Genomic DNA, 14,620 nt, shown 5'->3' with positions numbered 1-14,620 from the left:
TCTGACTGGTGTAAGGTGAAATCTCAGGGTTGTTTTGATTTGCATTTCTTAAGCAGCCGCTTGCTACCCCCTCGCCACCAGGAGCTCATCACCCAAGTTCTAAACAGCTCAGATCTCTCATTTTGGAACAGATCCTGAAGTAAATCCCCAATGGAGCCAGATTCTAGGCTCCAGAATGTCACATGCTCTGAGATGGGGATGAGGATGCCCTAGGGCACAAGAGGGCGCCAAGCAGCGCCCTGTGGTGGTGAAGAAGAGAACAGCAGCGCCTGCACTTTAGCTGCCACTTTTCATTGGGAAGGATTGATGTGGCCTTCGGGTGTGTTGTTTCCATAGAAGCGGGGCTTAACCTTTTAAGTGAAGATTATAAAGCCACCTAATTCATTTAAAATTAGGCTTCGAGCATCTCAGCGCTTAATGCCCAAGTGCTTTCTGTGGGGCTCGCTGTAGCCATTGATCCGACTTGCCAGACAGAGCTGGGACTGTAATGTCTACCAGGCTCTCTGTTAGAAATCTGCTAGCTTTATTTGTAAACATAGTTTCCCACTCAGGCATAAACCCTGAGAAAGAAATCATCAGAATATTCATACATAGCTTTTAATTAATGGATGGCATTGACTTCATAAACATATAAGACTGCGTAACAAGCAAGACTCGTGTGCATTCAATTAAAGTAATTTATTGTATTTTTCCAGAATGGACATAAAGGGCGTCTTGGGAGTTGAAATCACAACAGAGTGTTACACACCATTTTCACAACTAGCTTTGCATTGAATTCTTTTAAAAGAACATAATTTTAAAAAATCTGAATATTTACATATTAATAAAACATATGTACAGAAGATTGAGACATATCATTCATAGATACAGACTTTTTTTTGCTAAGAAAGCCTATAAAAAGGGTTCTAGACAAAGCAGAACAGTGGTCACGGTAAGTCAACACAGATACAATGTAAACTTACAAAATATGCTCTTACTGTTACAGTTTTGATCTGCCTTCCCAACCTGTGAACCCATTGCACTTATCTGTGAGTCAAACAATCCCTACCCTCCTCAAGTACTGAAAACTCCAAGTTGTCACCCAGGCTTGGAAGAAAGTGTTTTCTGAAGGTTTATAAGTGCACACCCAACGGGCCTCCAGTTGTGAGTCTCCCTGAACTAAAAACAAATCCACCACCATTTAGTAGAGGGAAGGGTACTAATTCAGCTTCTCCAGTCCCCTGGAGGAGCATTTCATTCTAGGAGGCAGAAGACAATGTTTATTCAGGATCTGCTGCAGAGTGAATGAGAGTCCTGGTCTGTCTGCAGCTCATCAGACCGTTGGATAAAACAAAGGGGCCAGGGCCAGCGGGGAACCGGAGCTGACGGATGGGAGGGATTGCCAAGCGGTCCCCATGGTTTCCAAATGGAGAGAAATAAAAGTGCATCTGAGAATGTCGGTGTCTACTCTCCAGAGTCTGACTGCCTGCAAGAGCAACACCTAGAAGGGCATTTGTCACATTCCGGGGATATCGCCTATCACCTTCACTATGGTCTCCGTGGAATACTGCTCTGGCCCTATCTTTAGTGTCCCGCGTTCTGTGTGATGGGGCGCAGTGCACTGGGGCGCAGGGTCCTAAGGACGTCCAGGTTCTATGGCTAGCCGGCCACGGAGGGTAAGCCCGTCCCAGGCAACCTTACCCACTTCTCAGCTCTCTCACCAGCAAAGCACAGGGCGGGACTCTGTCCTTGAAGCACACTAACTGTCGGCCCATCCCTGCGAGAGCAGTAGGGAAAAGGCCAAGCTTTGTCCTGGCAGGTTTTTAATCCCTGGGGTTTGGTGGATGAGAGTCACATTTTTTTTCTTTTACGGCTATTTTTGGCTTTTGTGTCAAGTGTCCAAGATTCAGACAATTTGCTTTATGTGATAAATAAGGTGTAAATGCAAGGTTTTCTAAGGTGGTATTTTCAATGCACTATTTTATTAGCAAAACACATGTGGAGGCAAATATGTCTGTAAAACAAATACCCCCACAGCAAAGATTTTTTAAAAGTAAACCCATTTTCCCCCTCATATTTAGTCTTACATAAAATAGAAGGCAAGTGTGTGAAGGACCAGACAGACTACAGAATGAACAGGAAAACGGTCACAGTCAAGGCTGCTCAGTTAAAACCATATTTAAATGTCTGACGGCTCCCAAGCAGATGGCTGGTTACTTTGAGTTATTATTTTTTTTTGTCATTACATCATCATAAATTATGTGAAAGATTTTATTTCCTAAGAATTCGTATATCATTTGTACTTCTCCAGTTGCAAATGTCTGTTCCAGGTTACTAAGGACTGACATCAAAAAACGACGTCCCTGGCCAGGTAGGAGTTCTCCTGCCTCTCAGAACAACTGTTTCCTTCTCTAAGCTGAAGAGGTGCTGGTTGGCGCTGCATTGTAACCTCTGTCAGTCCTGGGAGAGAAGGCTTCCTCTCTGCATGCAGCTAAGCAAGTCACAATAAAATAAATATGTTTAGAAAGACTGTGTCTTCACACCGAGTCTGTGAACGGACAGAGACAGGAAGGGGATGGCTTCCTTACGGTGGGTCACACGCGCTGCATGCTTACAGGGTAACAACTGTAAGCATGGTTCTTTAAAAAAAATTATGCCAAACTGGAGTTGTGATACCACGTGTTACAAAGAAATTATTCGGACAGGACGAGCCACCACAGAACACCCACACTGCAGGATCTGCAACTGCTACATGGACCTCGAAGGAAACGAGGAGTGTTCCAGAGTATAAGCCTAGGCCATGGGACCTGCTTCCGGGTCCTCTGGGGTCTCCCTCCTGGTGACAAATGTGTGACCTAAACAGAGACAAGACAGTGAGGGGGCTGCTCCTCTGCAGCAGAGATGCACATTTTATCACATGGCCGGGGTCCGGTGGGGAGCAGGTAAGTCTGCTGCAGGGTGGGAGGGCGGGGCGCATGCCCGTGCCCGGGCGCATGCGCATGCGGGCCGCATGCCCGGTGCGGGTAAGTTACAGCCGGCAAGCCACTAAGCATTAACTTCAATTATCCTAAGTGAGTAATTTCAAGAATTAGGAATTTATGATGGATCTTTTCAAAACAAGAAAGCCTATGAATATATATTACCATTAGTGGTGTACTGTTCAACAATAGAAAATAGCTAAATATGACTTACCCCTGAAAACACTATTAAGTAGCTAGTCATGCACGTGCAGATAGAGTAGGAAAAAAAAATGTGTCTTAGGTGAAAACCGAGCAACTCAGGAGACAGATGTCATTTATTTGATCTCTGTTAGATAAATAAACCAAGTAGTATGTATTTGGTTTCTGTGTAGGGGACATCAGTAACAGTTGTCTCTAATTGGTCATAGTAAGTAAACTGTCTTACTTGGGCTTTCTGAAACAAAGGTCAAAATGAATGGCACCTGAGAATATGAACTTGTGAGTCCAGACAAGAATTACCCTATTCAAATCCACAGGCCCCCACCTTCAAATTGGATAGGACTTACTTTGACTGACTTCATACATTTTCTTTTAAATGTCAATTTAAAAAAAAAAATCCCGAATCTCTCCACGTCTGCGCTACAGTGTGTAGGTGGCTGCTTCTGTGTCTCACCCTAGTCCGAGGGCAGGAGTCTGTGTGCTGCAGCTTTCCTGGGCTGACCCTGCTCAAAGGCTCTCTGAGTGGGTCAACCCGTTCAGAAGTCTTTGCCTACTGTCCCAGCATCCGGGGGTGGGGGTGCGACAAGAGGACTGGGAACTCAAAGCCAGAGGCCAACCTGGGCTATATACGACCCTTTCTGAGACTCAACTGTAGTAGCTGGGAACACATAGCATGTGACCACCTGAGCGTAACTCTACCCCGACCACTACGGCTCACAGCAACACAAGGTTCGCCCCTCCTCTGTCCCGACACAAAATTTCAAAGAACAAAAAGATAAAGTAATCCCAGCCAGGGCATACGGAGGGGTGTTCCGAAGCCAGCAATGCTGGATTCTAAGACGCGTGCCAGATTTGGGGTCTTACTTTGGAAGGCAATGAAGCTTGCTATCAAGGTTATCTAATATGACACTTAAAATCTGAGACCCTATCTGTGACCTCTCCTCTACATTTCCAAAAGGACAAATACTTTAAAAACACACACAGTGCTTTTCAGTGGTTTGTATCTCTATCTAGCAATAGTCTTTTTCTAATCACTTCACATTCCCGGGGAAGAATTTAAGAAAGGAATAGAAGCAGCGAGATTAAACTGACGTGGGCTTTGGGTAGACTGTGTCAAACATACAGACGAAGGCTGAGTCGCTGAAATGGAATCCTAATGGAATCCCGTCCAAGTTTCCCGGGATCTTTAAGAAACACGTAGAGAAGGCTGGCTCTGGCTTAAGTATAAGAAAGCTCTGTGCTATAAGGGCTGGGAGTCAAGGGGACGGTGCCCAGCCAGGCTATCACCAGCGGCGACACCTTGGAAGTCATTTAATGTTTCTGGGCCTCAGGCTCCCCAACCCCCTTGAAATACAAGGCTCCCAAGGTCCCATCATTTTCCAATTCCGTGGAGGTTTGCCATTCCTGTGACACTCCTCTAGCGTCCCTGGGCTGTTTTTTTCCCCATGAAACCCCCCTGCCACCACCTTTATACAGTTAAATGCAAAGGTATAATTGCAAGATGCACAGTCTTCAACTAATAAAAGCCCATCGCATCATCTGATACAGAGGACAGCTGCTACAGATGCCCAGGGGACAAGTACAAAAGTGTGACATTCCTCCCCAAGGCCCCTGAACTACAATTTTGTTATTATGATTAGTATTTCCTGCATCTGCTTGGAATGGGTCAAAGGCGATCAGAGTATTATCAGTGAGTTGTCGTGATGCTCAGAGAATGGTAAGGAGCACTAGAGGTCCACATTCACCCTCCTGACTTGTGAGTATGGAAACACAGAAAAACAAGGAGCGATCCCTTTTATAGAACCACTATAGAACATAAGAACTAAATGTAGGCAGGTTTTGTGCACCGTGTGACCCTCTTCACTCATCTGTCCATTGACGTGTTGCTTGGCCACTTGAGGTAGAGAAAGCAGCTGTGGTCTACGATTTACATGCAGGGGCTTCTGGCAGCTCTAAGTTCACCTACGAGCTTTGCTTTAGTAAACTCCAAGATACGTGTTAATGTTTCTGGGCCTCAAGGCCCCATTGTCTTGGGGTCACAAGACCATGTGACCAGCAGGGACTCTACCGAGAGTTTCTACAAACATACTCCACTCCACTCACATTTTTCTAAATTTAATTCAAGTCTTACAGCCCCAGATCTAGAGGGAAAAAACAAACAAAGAAACCCTGCTACTAACACTGACTTGAGCTTTTATGGTTTAAGGTCTTTTTGGATTGTCTGGATTTTACAGATGGACTCTTCCGACAATCTTCGGAGAGCCAAATGGGAGTCCTGAGATGAAGTGGGGGAATAAGTGAGGGCAGCAATTGTCTGGCACAAAGCTCACTGGTCTACTCTTGGGTGTGAACTCATACACAGGCAAGAAGCATCACATAGAGTCTTGGCCAGGATCAGAGGCATCACATAAAGTCTTGCGGTGAGTCGGAAGCCCACAGCTGAACACAGTTGTGTAGCGAATGCTTCAGTACTTAGCGGCATTTGCTGATCTGGTTCAAATACCAGGAGTGTGCCACTCACACTGGCTGGACTAATTCAATCACACTTAAAAAACACAGAAATTACTACGTGAAGACTACTGATGCCTGCCTCTCAAAGGCCTCTGGTGAGACAAGACAAAACAAATGGGCCTGAATTTGGTCACACGAAGTTGACACTCCTGGTTTAAAGCTAAATGTCATTTTATGTCAAAAATGCCTTTTACCGTCTAAAGGCGGGTGAGGCAGCCTCTGAGGTACTAACTCCTTAGAATTTGCATTTCTGAGATTTTTATGAATATAAAAAAGGGTGTGAGAAAATGATGCTTTTCATATTCAGTGTGAAAACAGATCTGAACCTAGCCCCACAAGAAACTGACTGTGAGCGCCTGGGTCTATTACAGAGCATCTTGCTCAAGCACCTGCATCCCTAATGGTCAAAGCATTTTCAATGCAAATGTTCCCTTGCAGCGGGTGATGAAATGTAAATGTGTTTTACCTGTTGGGGGTAGAGAGATGCCGTCCAGTCTTTCATCACAGTCAGCTACCTCTGCTGGTTACAAACATAAAACACAAATCTCATTAGTTGTAGCAGCACATTCCTTCTGCAGAATACAGGAACACAATTAAAACGACTCCGGCGCACACAGTGGCTCCGTCCCTCTTCTCCCGGCTCCGTTCTCTTGGTTCACATCTCACAGGTTCGAGCTTCATTATTTAAGCACAATTTCATTTGGATGGTCACGGCAGGGAGTCAACCTTCCTGGACTTAGAACCTGGGAAATCTTCCGACCTTATTTTGTCAATCAGGGGCGATTTCCGCTCATTTCCCCTGATTTTCATAAGCCCAAGCCCACAGCCAGCAGCAGGATGGACTGTTTAACCACACACTGACAGCAGATAACTGTACATCCCGAGGGCCGCTCACGGTGGGAATTCTCAGAAGGAACTTTTCTTTGGAGATGCCTGGCTCTGGAGCTGTCAGCCCTGGATCCATTTAGTCATGAAGGAAGCCGTGGAGAGAGAATGCCTGTTTCTTCAAAAGATCCTTTTTGTGATTTAAAATATAAGCCTTGTTCTTCTGATATGGGTTTCGGTCTCCTTAGAGGCTTTGCAAAGGGCGGCCCATCTTTGGACTCTCTCTCTCTCTCTCTCTCTCTCTCTCTCTCTCTCTCTCTCTCTCTCTCTCTCGCATACACTCGCACACGCATGCACATGCTTTCTACTAAATGCAAAGAGAAGGGGCTCATACCCCTGGTAACTCAAGGGACTGAGTCTCCCCAACTCGCTAGAGATGGTGGAAACATTTGCATATGGCTGCTGAGATAATTCTGGTAGCATCCTCTATACTCTGCCCATATCCCAAACTTCCTGCCGATGGCTCTCTTGGACCTTGAGGCCAGCCCATTGCTTCATAGGACGGTGGAAAAGTAAAAGCAACACTACAGACTGCTGGAGATGTAAACCCCACCAGGGAGAGACACAGCCAGAAGTGTTCAAGCTTTCTACCTCTAGTTTAGCCTCTAATGTCTTCTCCTTAGGTGGGTAGACCTGCTATCAGTCTCTGCTAGCCCATGTGAGTCACCAAAGCAAGAAAACAGAAGAGAGAGAACAGCCAAGGCCAATTTGGGTTGCAATAAAGTAGAGACCACCAAAAATGATGTAATATTTACTAAAATGGCCAAAAGAGAAATGGCAGGATTGAGCTGGGTAAGGTGATTTCAGAAAAGATGTAGGACATACTAAAATCCTCCAGATAAAAGGCATTAGGCATTCTAGTCGGACTCTGTATGTGTGTGCCTGTGCACGCATGCCTTTGCATGCTCCCATGTGTAGGCACACACGGAAGACCCAGGCTGTGCTCAGCTGTCTTCCACTATCATTCTCCACATAATTAAATTATTTGGCGAGAAGTTCTCTCACTGAACCTGTAGCTTGCAATTTTAGCTAGACTGGCCAGTCAGAGAACAGTAGGATCAGCCTGTCTCTAGCAGTATCCTAGTACTGGGGGTCCACACATATACCACCACATCTGCCTGGGGCCAGTTAGGAAGAGGGCATTACATCTCTTGGAACGGCAGTTATAACCTGTTGTGAGCCATATGTGGGTACTGGGAATTGAACCCAGGTCCTCTGGAGGAGCAGCTAGTGGTTTTAATTGCTGAGCCATCTGTCTGGCTCCTACCCATGCTTCTTATATGCAGACCTATATGGTCATATGCTTTTGTCAGAACATATATGACTTAAATATATGTAAACGGTTCTATATGCATTAGTATATACTGGCTGCCTGTGCGGAGGCAAGTGTCGGGGATGAGGAACACTGGTGTGTCACTTAATTAAAACACCTGTCTGTAACAACAAGCTCACAGCTGCTCTTCTCTGGCAATGACCAAGTTGTAAAATTTGGAAAAGACTGAGCAAGTCCAATAAAAATTTAGTAGCAGTGACAGCTTTACTCCTGGATCTAACGCAAACAATAAATTGTGATTTCAGCTCTGAGGAAGTAATCTAATAAAAGTGATAAAAATCCACACCAGGAGTGGAATTCTAGTTATAGAAAAAAATTATTACATGTGATGAGATCCCCAAATGAAGTTGTTTAGATTTGCATAAAGACTTTTCCAATCTTGTGGGGCACTGCTGTCCTGACAGTCCGTGCACACTTCCTGAGCAAGAGTTGATTAGCTCTGTCCAGTCAGAGTCTGCTCCCCATTCTAGGAACTGAGCAGAGTGTGATAAATAAGGCTGTGGAAGTTGTGGAATATCTTAACACACTGTTTGTATTACCATTTTGATGGAAAATAATCAGGATGAAAAATCCAAGAGCCAGCACACTACAGACCCTGCTCCTCCAGAAAGGACAAGTGGTTCTCACCACCTCTTTGCTGGAGTTGCACCCTGTGCTGCCAAGGAGGAAGTGTACCAGTGTCTCACACACAGATACAAACTCTGTTTGCTAAGGCTGGGGTGCCATCTTTTGATCTGGTTTGGCCCGCATGTCAGGAGTGATTCTATCTCAAGAGTCAGCTTCCTTCCCCGTGGTCAAGATCACCACCCACACATCAAAAATATTCAGTTAGGGCATTCGTACAGACTGCCAATCAAAGTTCAGATGTCTCAAGTCATATCCTGATGCCTGATCTCTCAAGTCAATCTTCTGAGTGAATGAGTGAAGGGGTGTTACCGGAGAGGAGGCCCTAGGGCCCATGCTACAGTTTGGGTCTCTTTCTGGAGAAATGGCCAAGTGCTGTGTAGCAATGTTTGAGATGAAAATCAGGAGCAGAGATGCTGTGATGTGTAAGAAACGGTCACTGGCCAGTTTAGGGTAAGGATGGGGAACACAGAGGGACATACCTTCTGTGTGCAGATGTCTGTGCTGGAGTGGAAAGGGGAAGGGGAGAGAGACCCTGGTCTCAGCACCCGACAAGAGGATCAAGGGTGCAGTCCCTGCCCTGGGCTGGGCTCCTGTGTCTGAATCCTTGGCTCCTTGCTGGTCGTACTGTTTTGGGAGGCTGTAGAACCTTTAGGAGGCCTAGCTGCTAGAAGTAGGTAACTGGGAGCTGGCTTACGGGTCCCAGCCTGGGCCTGGCTGGTTTCATGGTTCCAGCCTGAGCCTCTGCTTTCTCTTTTGCAGAGAAGTCAGAAGATGAGGAGTCCTAATCACACGCCCTGTCAGTCACCTTCCTTCCTCATTGGGACAAACTACATCTCTTCAAACCATGAACCGAATAAAAACCTCCTTTGAGTTGCCTTTGGCACGTACTAGGTCGCAGGGATGAGAAATCCACTCAGCTAGCATGGTGAAGACATCAGAAGAAATTTAAACTTATTTTCATCTTGTGGCTCAGCAAGACTTGTGTCTTTTATTTATTTATTTTTTTCCCCATAGAGGAATATCCTTCTCTAACGTCTCCTGACTTTCTGTGACTCCTACCTTTAAAGGTTTTCTTAAAACTTAAAATTTTCAGGCCCCATAGGACTTTCCTCCAGAGAGGCAGAGTATGGAAGCCCTCCCCTCCCCCACCCCGCCCCCATCTGTTCCAGGCCCCTGCTGTAGCATTACAATTAGTGGCATCGATAGTCTTTGAGTCCAGACAGTCCCTTTCCTCAGTCTCTCAGGGAGCTGACGTACACTTCCCATCTGTTCTGACCTGTCTCGGGAGCAGACTCATGCACAGGTAGTTGCTGGCCAGCCTGAGGTAGTTCGGCATCTGTGCAGGTCCAGGAGCCCCTTGTGAGAGGAGAAACAGGAAGGAGGCTGCCTTGTGGGTCACTGCTCCTTTGTCTTGCTGATACTACATTTATGTCTTTTTATCATGACCCACTTTAAATTTCTCTCAAATCTGAACGTCTGGCGTCTCTGTATTTCCAGCCAACAATGTCCCCCTTCAAATGAACAGGTAGGGGACATGGACAGAAGTCCTCATGTGCTGGACAGTCGAGCCATTCAAAGCAGAAGCTAGGGACCACAAAGGCCATGCTTCCTGGCCGAGCTGCTGCTCAGGCCTAAGGCTTGGAATCTGCTTTGCTCCTAAAACTGAATTAACACATCACTGCTCAGTCAGGGATTCAGTCCTGGGTGAACCTAATGGGCCGCTTACAGGTCATTCCCATCTTAACCCCTTCCAGGAGTGGGAGGGGCTGTAAAGTCACACAGGGGAGGGATGTTTTGTGATGTTACATGGGGCAGAAGCAGAGGCCCTGAAGTCCTCAAGTGAAGAGCCAGGTTAGTAGGTCAGTCTTGGATATTTCCCAGTTGCCCACACGGATGACGTGAGGCTACAGGATGCACAGGCTCTGACTCTCTGGGGCACGGCCGTGAGGAGGAGGAGACTGGGAAGGACTTATAGCAGCTGGAGAGGAGAAGGGGAGGCAGTGCGGGTGGAGTAGAATTGGGGGAATCTAAAATGGTGGCCACAGAGTGGCAGTAGGGGGTCCTCAGGTCAGAGTTCAGGGACACTGCCACCCATGGGTCCCCAGGGGGTGGAATAAACCTTTGAGCCTTAACAGAGAAAACAGCACTGTTCTTCAGAGTTCACATTTTGGCTAGAAAACCAGGGTGCTGTGTGGCACCGTGTTCTTTCTGGAATTGCTGATGCATTATTGATTTATTCAAACATGTCAGTCCTGCCTCACACTATGTCATCTGGGACACAGACATGGCACAGAAGCAGGCCCTGCTCTCAGGAAATGGGAAGGGGACTCTACAGGCGGCAGAAGCGAATGTGCTGGGGTCTCAACGGAAGGCTTCAGGACAAGGGAGGCTCTGCAGTGCTTGGAAAAAGTGGAGAGAGCGGCCAGTTTGGCTGCAGAGCCTGAGGCCAGAGGCCAGGGCTGCACTAGGAACGCTTCAGCTGACAAGCACCTGTTAGAGATGGCTGTGGTCTGAGTGTGCCCCTCAAAGACGCTGCATCTGAGCTCAGTCCCCAGGGCAGCAGGGCTGGCAGGAGAAGCCTGGTGAGAGGTGATCAGGCCACAACCTCGTCCTGCCTTTCAGAGTGGGTTATGTTGTCACCAAGGAAGGGTGACTTCACTCGTGAGCACGCGAACATGCGCGTGTGCACACATACACACACACACACACACACCCATACATACACATATACACGTACACATGCACACACATGCATGTACACACACATATACACACATATAGACACATGAACACACATGCAAACACATGCACATACACACACACACACACACACACACACACACACACACACACAGCTTTCCTCTGTCTCATTCCCGCTTTCTCTGTCTCTGTCTTTCTGCATGGGCTGATGCAGCAAGAAATGCCCCCAATCTTGGGTTTCCAGCTTCCTGAACTGAGGCAATAAAGTCCTGTTCATGGAAGTGAATCAGCCTGAGATGTTCTGCTCCTGCAGCATCAAGCACTCAGAGGTGCATTTAGCAGCAGAACCCTCACACACCTCCATGACATCTTACGTGAGAAGTAGCTTGGTTCTTTCTGAACTGCATTTGCACCAACCCCAAAGCCTGCTGTCAAGACAACCTAGGTTTTATTTTCATTTGGCTAATAAAAATCATGCATAAATTCAATAATAATAAAAAGAAGTAAGTAAGTTCATGTGCCAAGGTAGTTCCTTTCTGCAGGGGGGCAGACGCTAGAACATGAATGTGGTGTTAGCTTTAATTGTCATTGTGACCCAGCAAGTTGCGCTTTGGAAGAACCTCAAGGCACTGGTTAGATCAAGTATCCTGTAGGAGTCTTTCTTTGTGGGGAAAGATCCACTTTCTAGTGATCCAGATAAAATCTCAGGACTAAGTCCTTTCCTCTTCTGGCCTTTGTCTCCCTGTTGAAATTCCTCTGCTTTGTGCTGCTGGTGCTGACTGCTTTGCTGACATCAGAAGCAGCCTCGTTCAGATTCCGGTGTGGGCTGAGTCTATGTTCTCCAGGAATCTCAGGCCTGCATTTAGACAGGACTGCTGGGGCCTCTAGCTCCACTGGGCAGCTATTGGGTTCTGAGCCTCTCCAGTGGCAGACTACTCTGACCAACAGAAAGCAAACTTAATAAGTCCTCTTTTAATTAAAAAAAATATTTATGATCTACAGCGTGGTATTTCACACATGCGGAATGGCTAAATGTACAAATAATCTATGTATCATCTACTTTGCCAAAATATGTGATGTGAACTCAATTTTGAGTATAGTAACATTATTAGTCATGGCCCATGGTCACTCTTACTCTCTGTCTAAGTGAAATGTTGCTCCTTTGTCTAGCATTTCCCAGACCCCAGGCTCCTGGTGACTGACTACACTCTGCGCTCTACGCTCTGCTTCTAGCTTCTTCTACCTTGTCAGCTTCCTCAGTGAGGTTCCCTAGCACTTGTATTTCTGTGCTGGTCTGTCATATTTAGCATAAGGCTCTCCCATGTTGATGCAAACAAGAGAATGCCTTCCTTTTAAAGGTTCAAAAGCAGTCATTTATGTATGGACAGCACATTTCCATTATTACTTGATCTAGTAAAGTGGATACTTACGGTGATTATATGTTTCAGAAGCTGTTAGGAAAAATGCTTCAATGAATGCAGGAATGAAGATGTCTCTTTAACATACTGGGTTTGTTTGGTGATATACCAGAAATGAGTTTAGTAGGTTGTATGTGTGTATGTGTGTGTGTGTGTTTGTGTGCTGTGTGGGGCCAGAGTACAATCTCAGGTACTGTGTTATTCAGGTGCTGTCACTAACGAGCCTGGAATTCATCAAGCAGACTTAGGTGGCTGGCCAGTCCGCCCTACGACTCCAATGCTGAGATTACAAGGGCATGTGCCTTATTTATCGTTTACTTATTTATATTCTTACTTGTGTTCTGGGAACTTCTAGTGTTTGCAAGGTAAGCATGCTACCAGCTGAGCTGTCCCCTGAGGCCTTATTTTTATTGTTTTTTTGAGGAATCACCATACTGTTTTTGATAACATGTATACTAATGTACATGAAATTTATAAATAAAACTTAAGAGATTTGTGATCTAGTAGAGATAACTATTCCTGGATGGTTTCAGACGTGGGAGAAAAATCAATCCCAAGGAGATTTCTAGATGGTAAGGTGATGTACTGTCAGATTCAAGAGGCTTGAGACTCAATGACCAAATCTAGATTGTCACAATCCAACTGATTTTCACTTTGTCTATGACAATAGCTGCCAAACTGCCAATGCTCAAGTTTTAAACACACACACACACACACACACACACACACACACACACACACACACACACACACACACACCTTAAATTCCTTCCAACTTGATGCAGTGTTTCTGACAGGATGAATTTTTCTTTTCTTCTCTTCTCTTCTCTTCTCTTCTCTTCTCTTCTCTTCTCTTCTCTTCTCTTTCTGAAACATGTCCTATAAATCACTGTGTAGACCAGGCTGGCCTCAAACTCACGGAGATCCTTCCGCTTCTGTCTCCCATGCTGGCGTGGAAGGTGTGTACCTTCCCACTGTTTTTTTTTTTTTTTTCTCTTCTTCTTTTTTCATTTTTGAACTTTGAGGAATTAGTCCTTTTAAAAACTCACATAGATATAAACAACCAAAAATCAATAGTCAGATAAAAGCCAACCACGGAAGACTCGATTCTATACATGAAGCACATTAGGCCACAGATGACATTAGTAATCTTTTCGCTTATGCTATTAAAAGCAAATGGCCTACATCATTTTTACTATTCAGTCTTAAGACAACTTTAAAAATTCACTAGGGCCAATACAGCATATTACACAGAGCATCTCCTTCCAGAGACAAAAGATACCATGATACCCCAGCGAGAAAGCACTGTGCTGCTCAAAGGTTCAATAAGGCACCATTGCAATGACTTCTTCTAGAGCTTATTCATACCTGAGCCTCTCTTCAACCTTCTTCTGGCCAGTTTAATCTGATCCTGTAGAATTTGTACCCAGTCTCTTGGGCCAGGAAGTTTATCCACATGATTTGCAGTACAGTAATTTTCTGTAAAGACTGAAAGAAAACACGAAATGCTACTAAACACTTTCACAACAAAGGGGTGCAGAACAAAACAGGAAGACAGTCCCAAGGAGAAAACAAGTCTATGACTTTTGTCGTTTCTTTCTGGGGCTGGGAATTTAACCTGAACACACACACACACACACACACACACACACACACACACACACGCCAAGCATGCATTCCACAACAAGCTAGTTCTTCAGCCCCTAAGTGAATTTCTAAGGATGTCAGATCCATAGGGTACATCCGGGTGCTGGTTTAAATAGGAATGGCCCTCATAGACTCATACATTTGAATGCTTGGCCCATAGGGAGTGGCACTATCAGGAGGTGTGGCCTTGTTGGAAGTAGGGATGGTCTTGTTGGAGAAAGTGTGTTACAGTCGGGGTGAAGTTTGAGGTCTCCTATGTTCAAGCTATGCCTCGTGTCAGTTTCTGCTGCCTACAGATGAAGATGTAGAGCTCTCAGCTTTGTCTCCAGCCCTGTGCCGGC

At 45.7% G+C, this 14,620-nt stretch overlaps 1 protein-coding gene across 2 annotated transcripts in view; it reads right to left on the bottom strand.

The window, feature by feature from the left end:
* Positions 1–663: 663 nt before the first annotated feature.
* The window catches only part of Bend7 (BEN domain containing 7), an 82,958-nt gene continuing 69,001 nt past the window's right edge, over positions 664–14,620 (bottom strand). The window contains exons 7-9 of one of the 2 annotated variants that reach the window (XM_052157088.1): positions 14,001–14,120; positions 6,136–6,186; positions 664–2,834 (exon numbers count right to left, since the gene is read on the bottom strand). In XM_052157088.1, coding sequence (XP_052013048.1) covers positions 2,773–2,834; positions 6,136–6,186; positions 14,001–14,120 — 233 coding nt within the window. In that variant the 3' untranslated portion in view covers positions 664–2,772. Of the gene's footprint in view, positions 2,835–6,135; positions 6,190–14,000; positions 14,121–14,620 lie in introns of both variants that reach the window. The other variant, XM_052157087.1, reaches the window with a different exon arrangement.

Source organism: Apodemus sylvaticus, chromosome 14, assembly GCF_947179515.1.
Source record: "Apodemus sylvaticus chromosome 14, mApoSyl1.1, whole genome shotgun sequence".
Classification (NCBI taxonomy): Eukaryota; Metazoa; Chordata; class Mammalia; order Rodentia; family Muridae; genus Apodemus; species Apodemus sylvaticus.
Note: the sequence above shows the minus strand (reverse complement) of the source record. Positions and strands in the feature narration are given on the sequence as shown.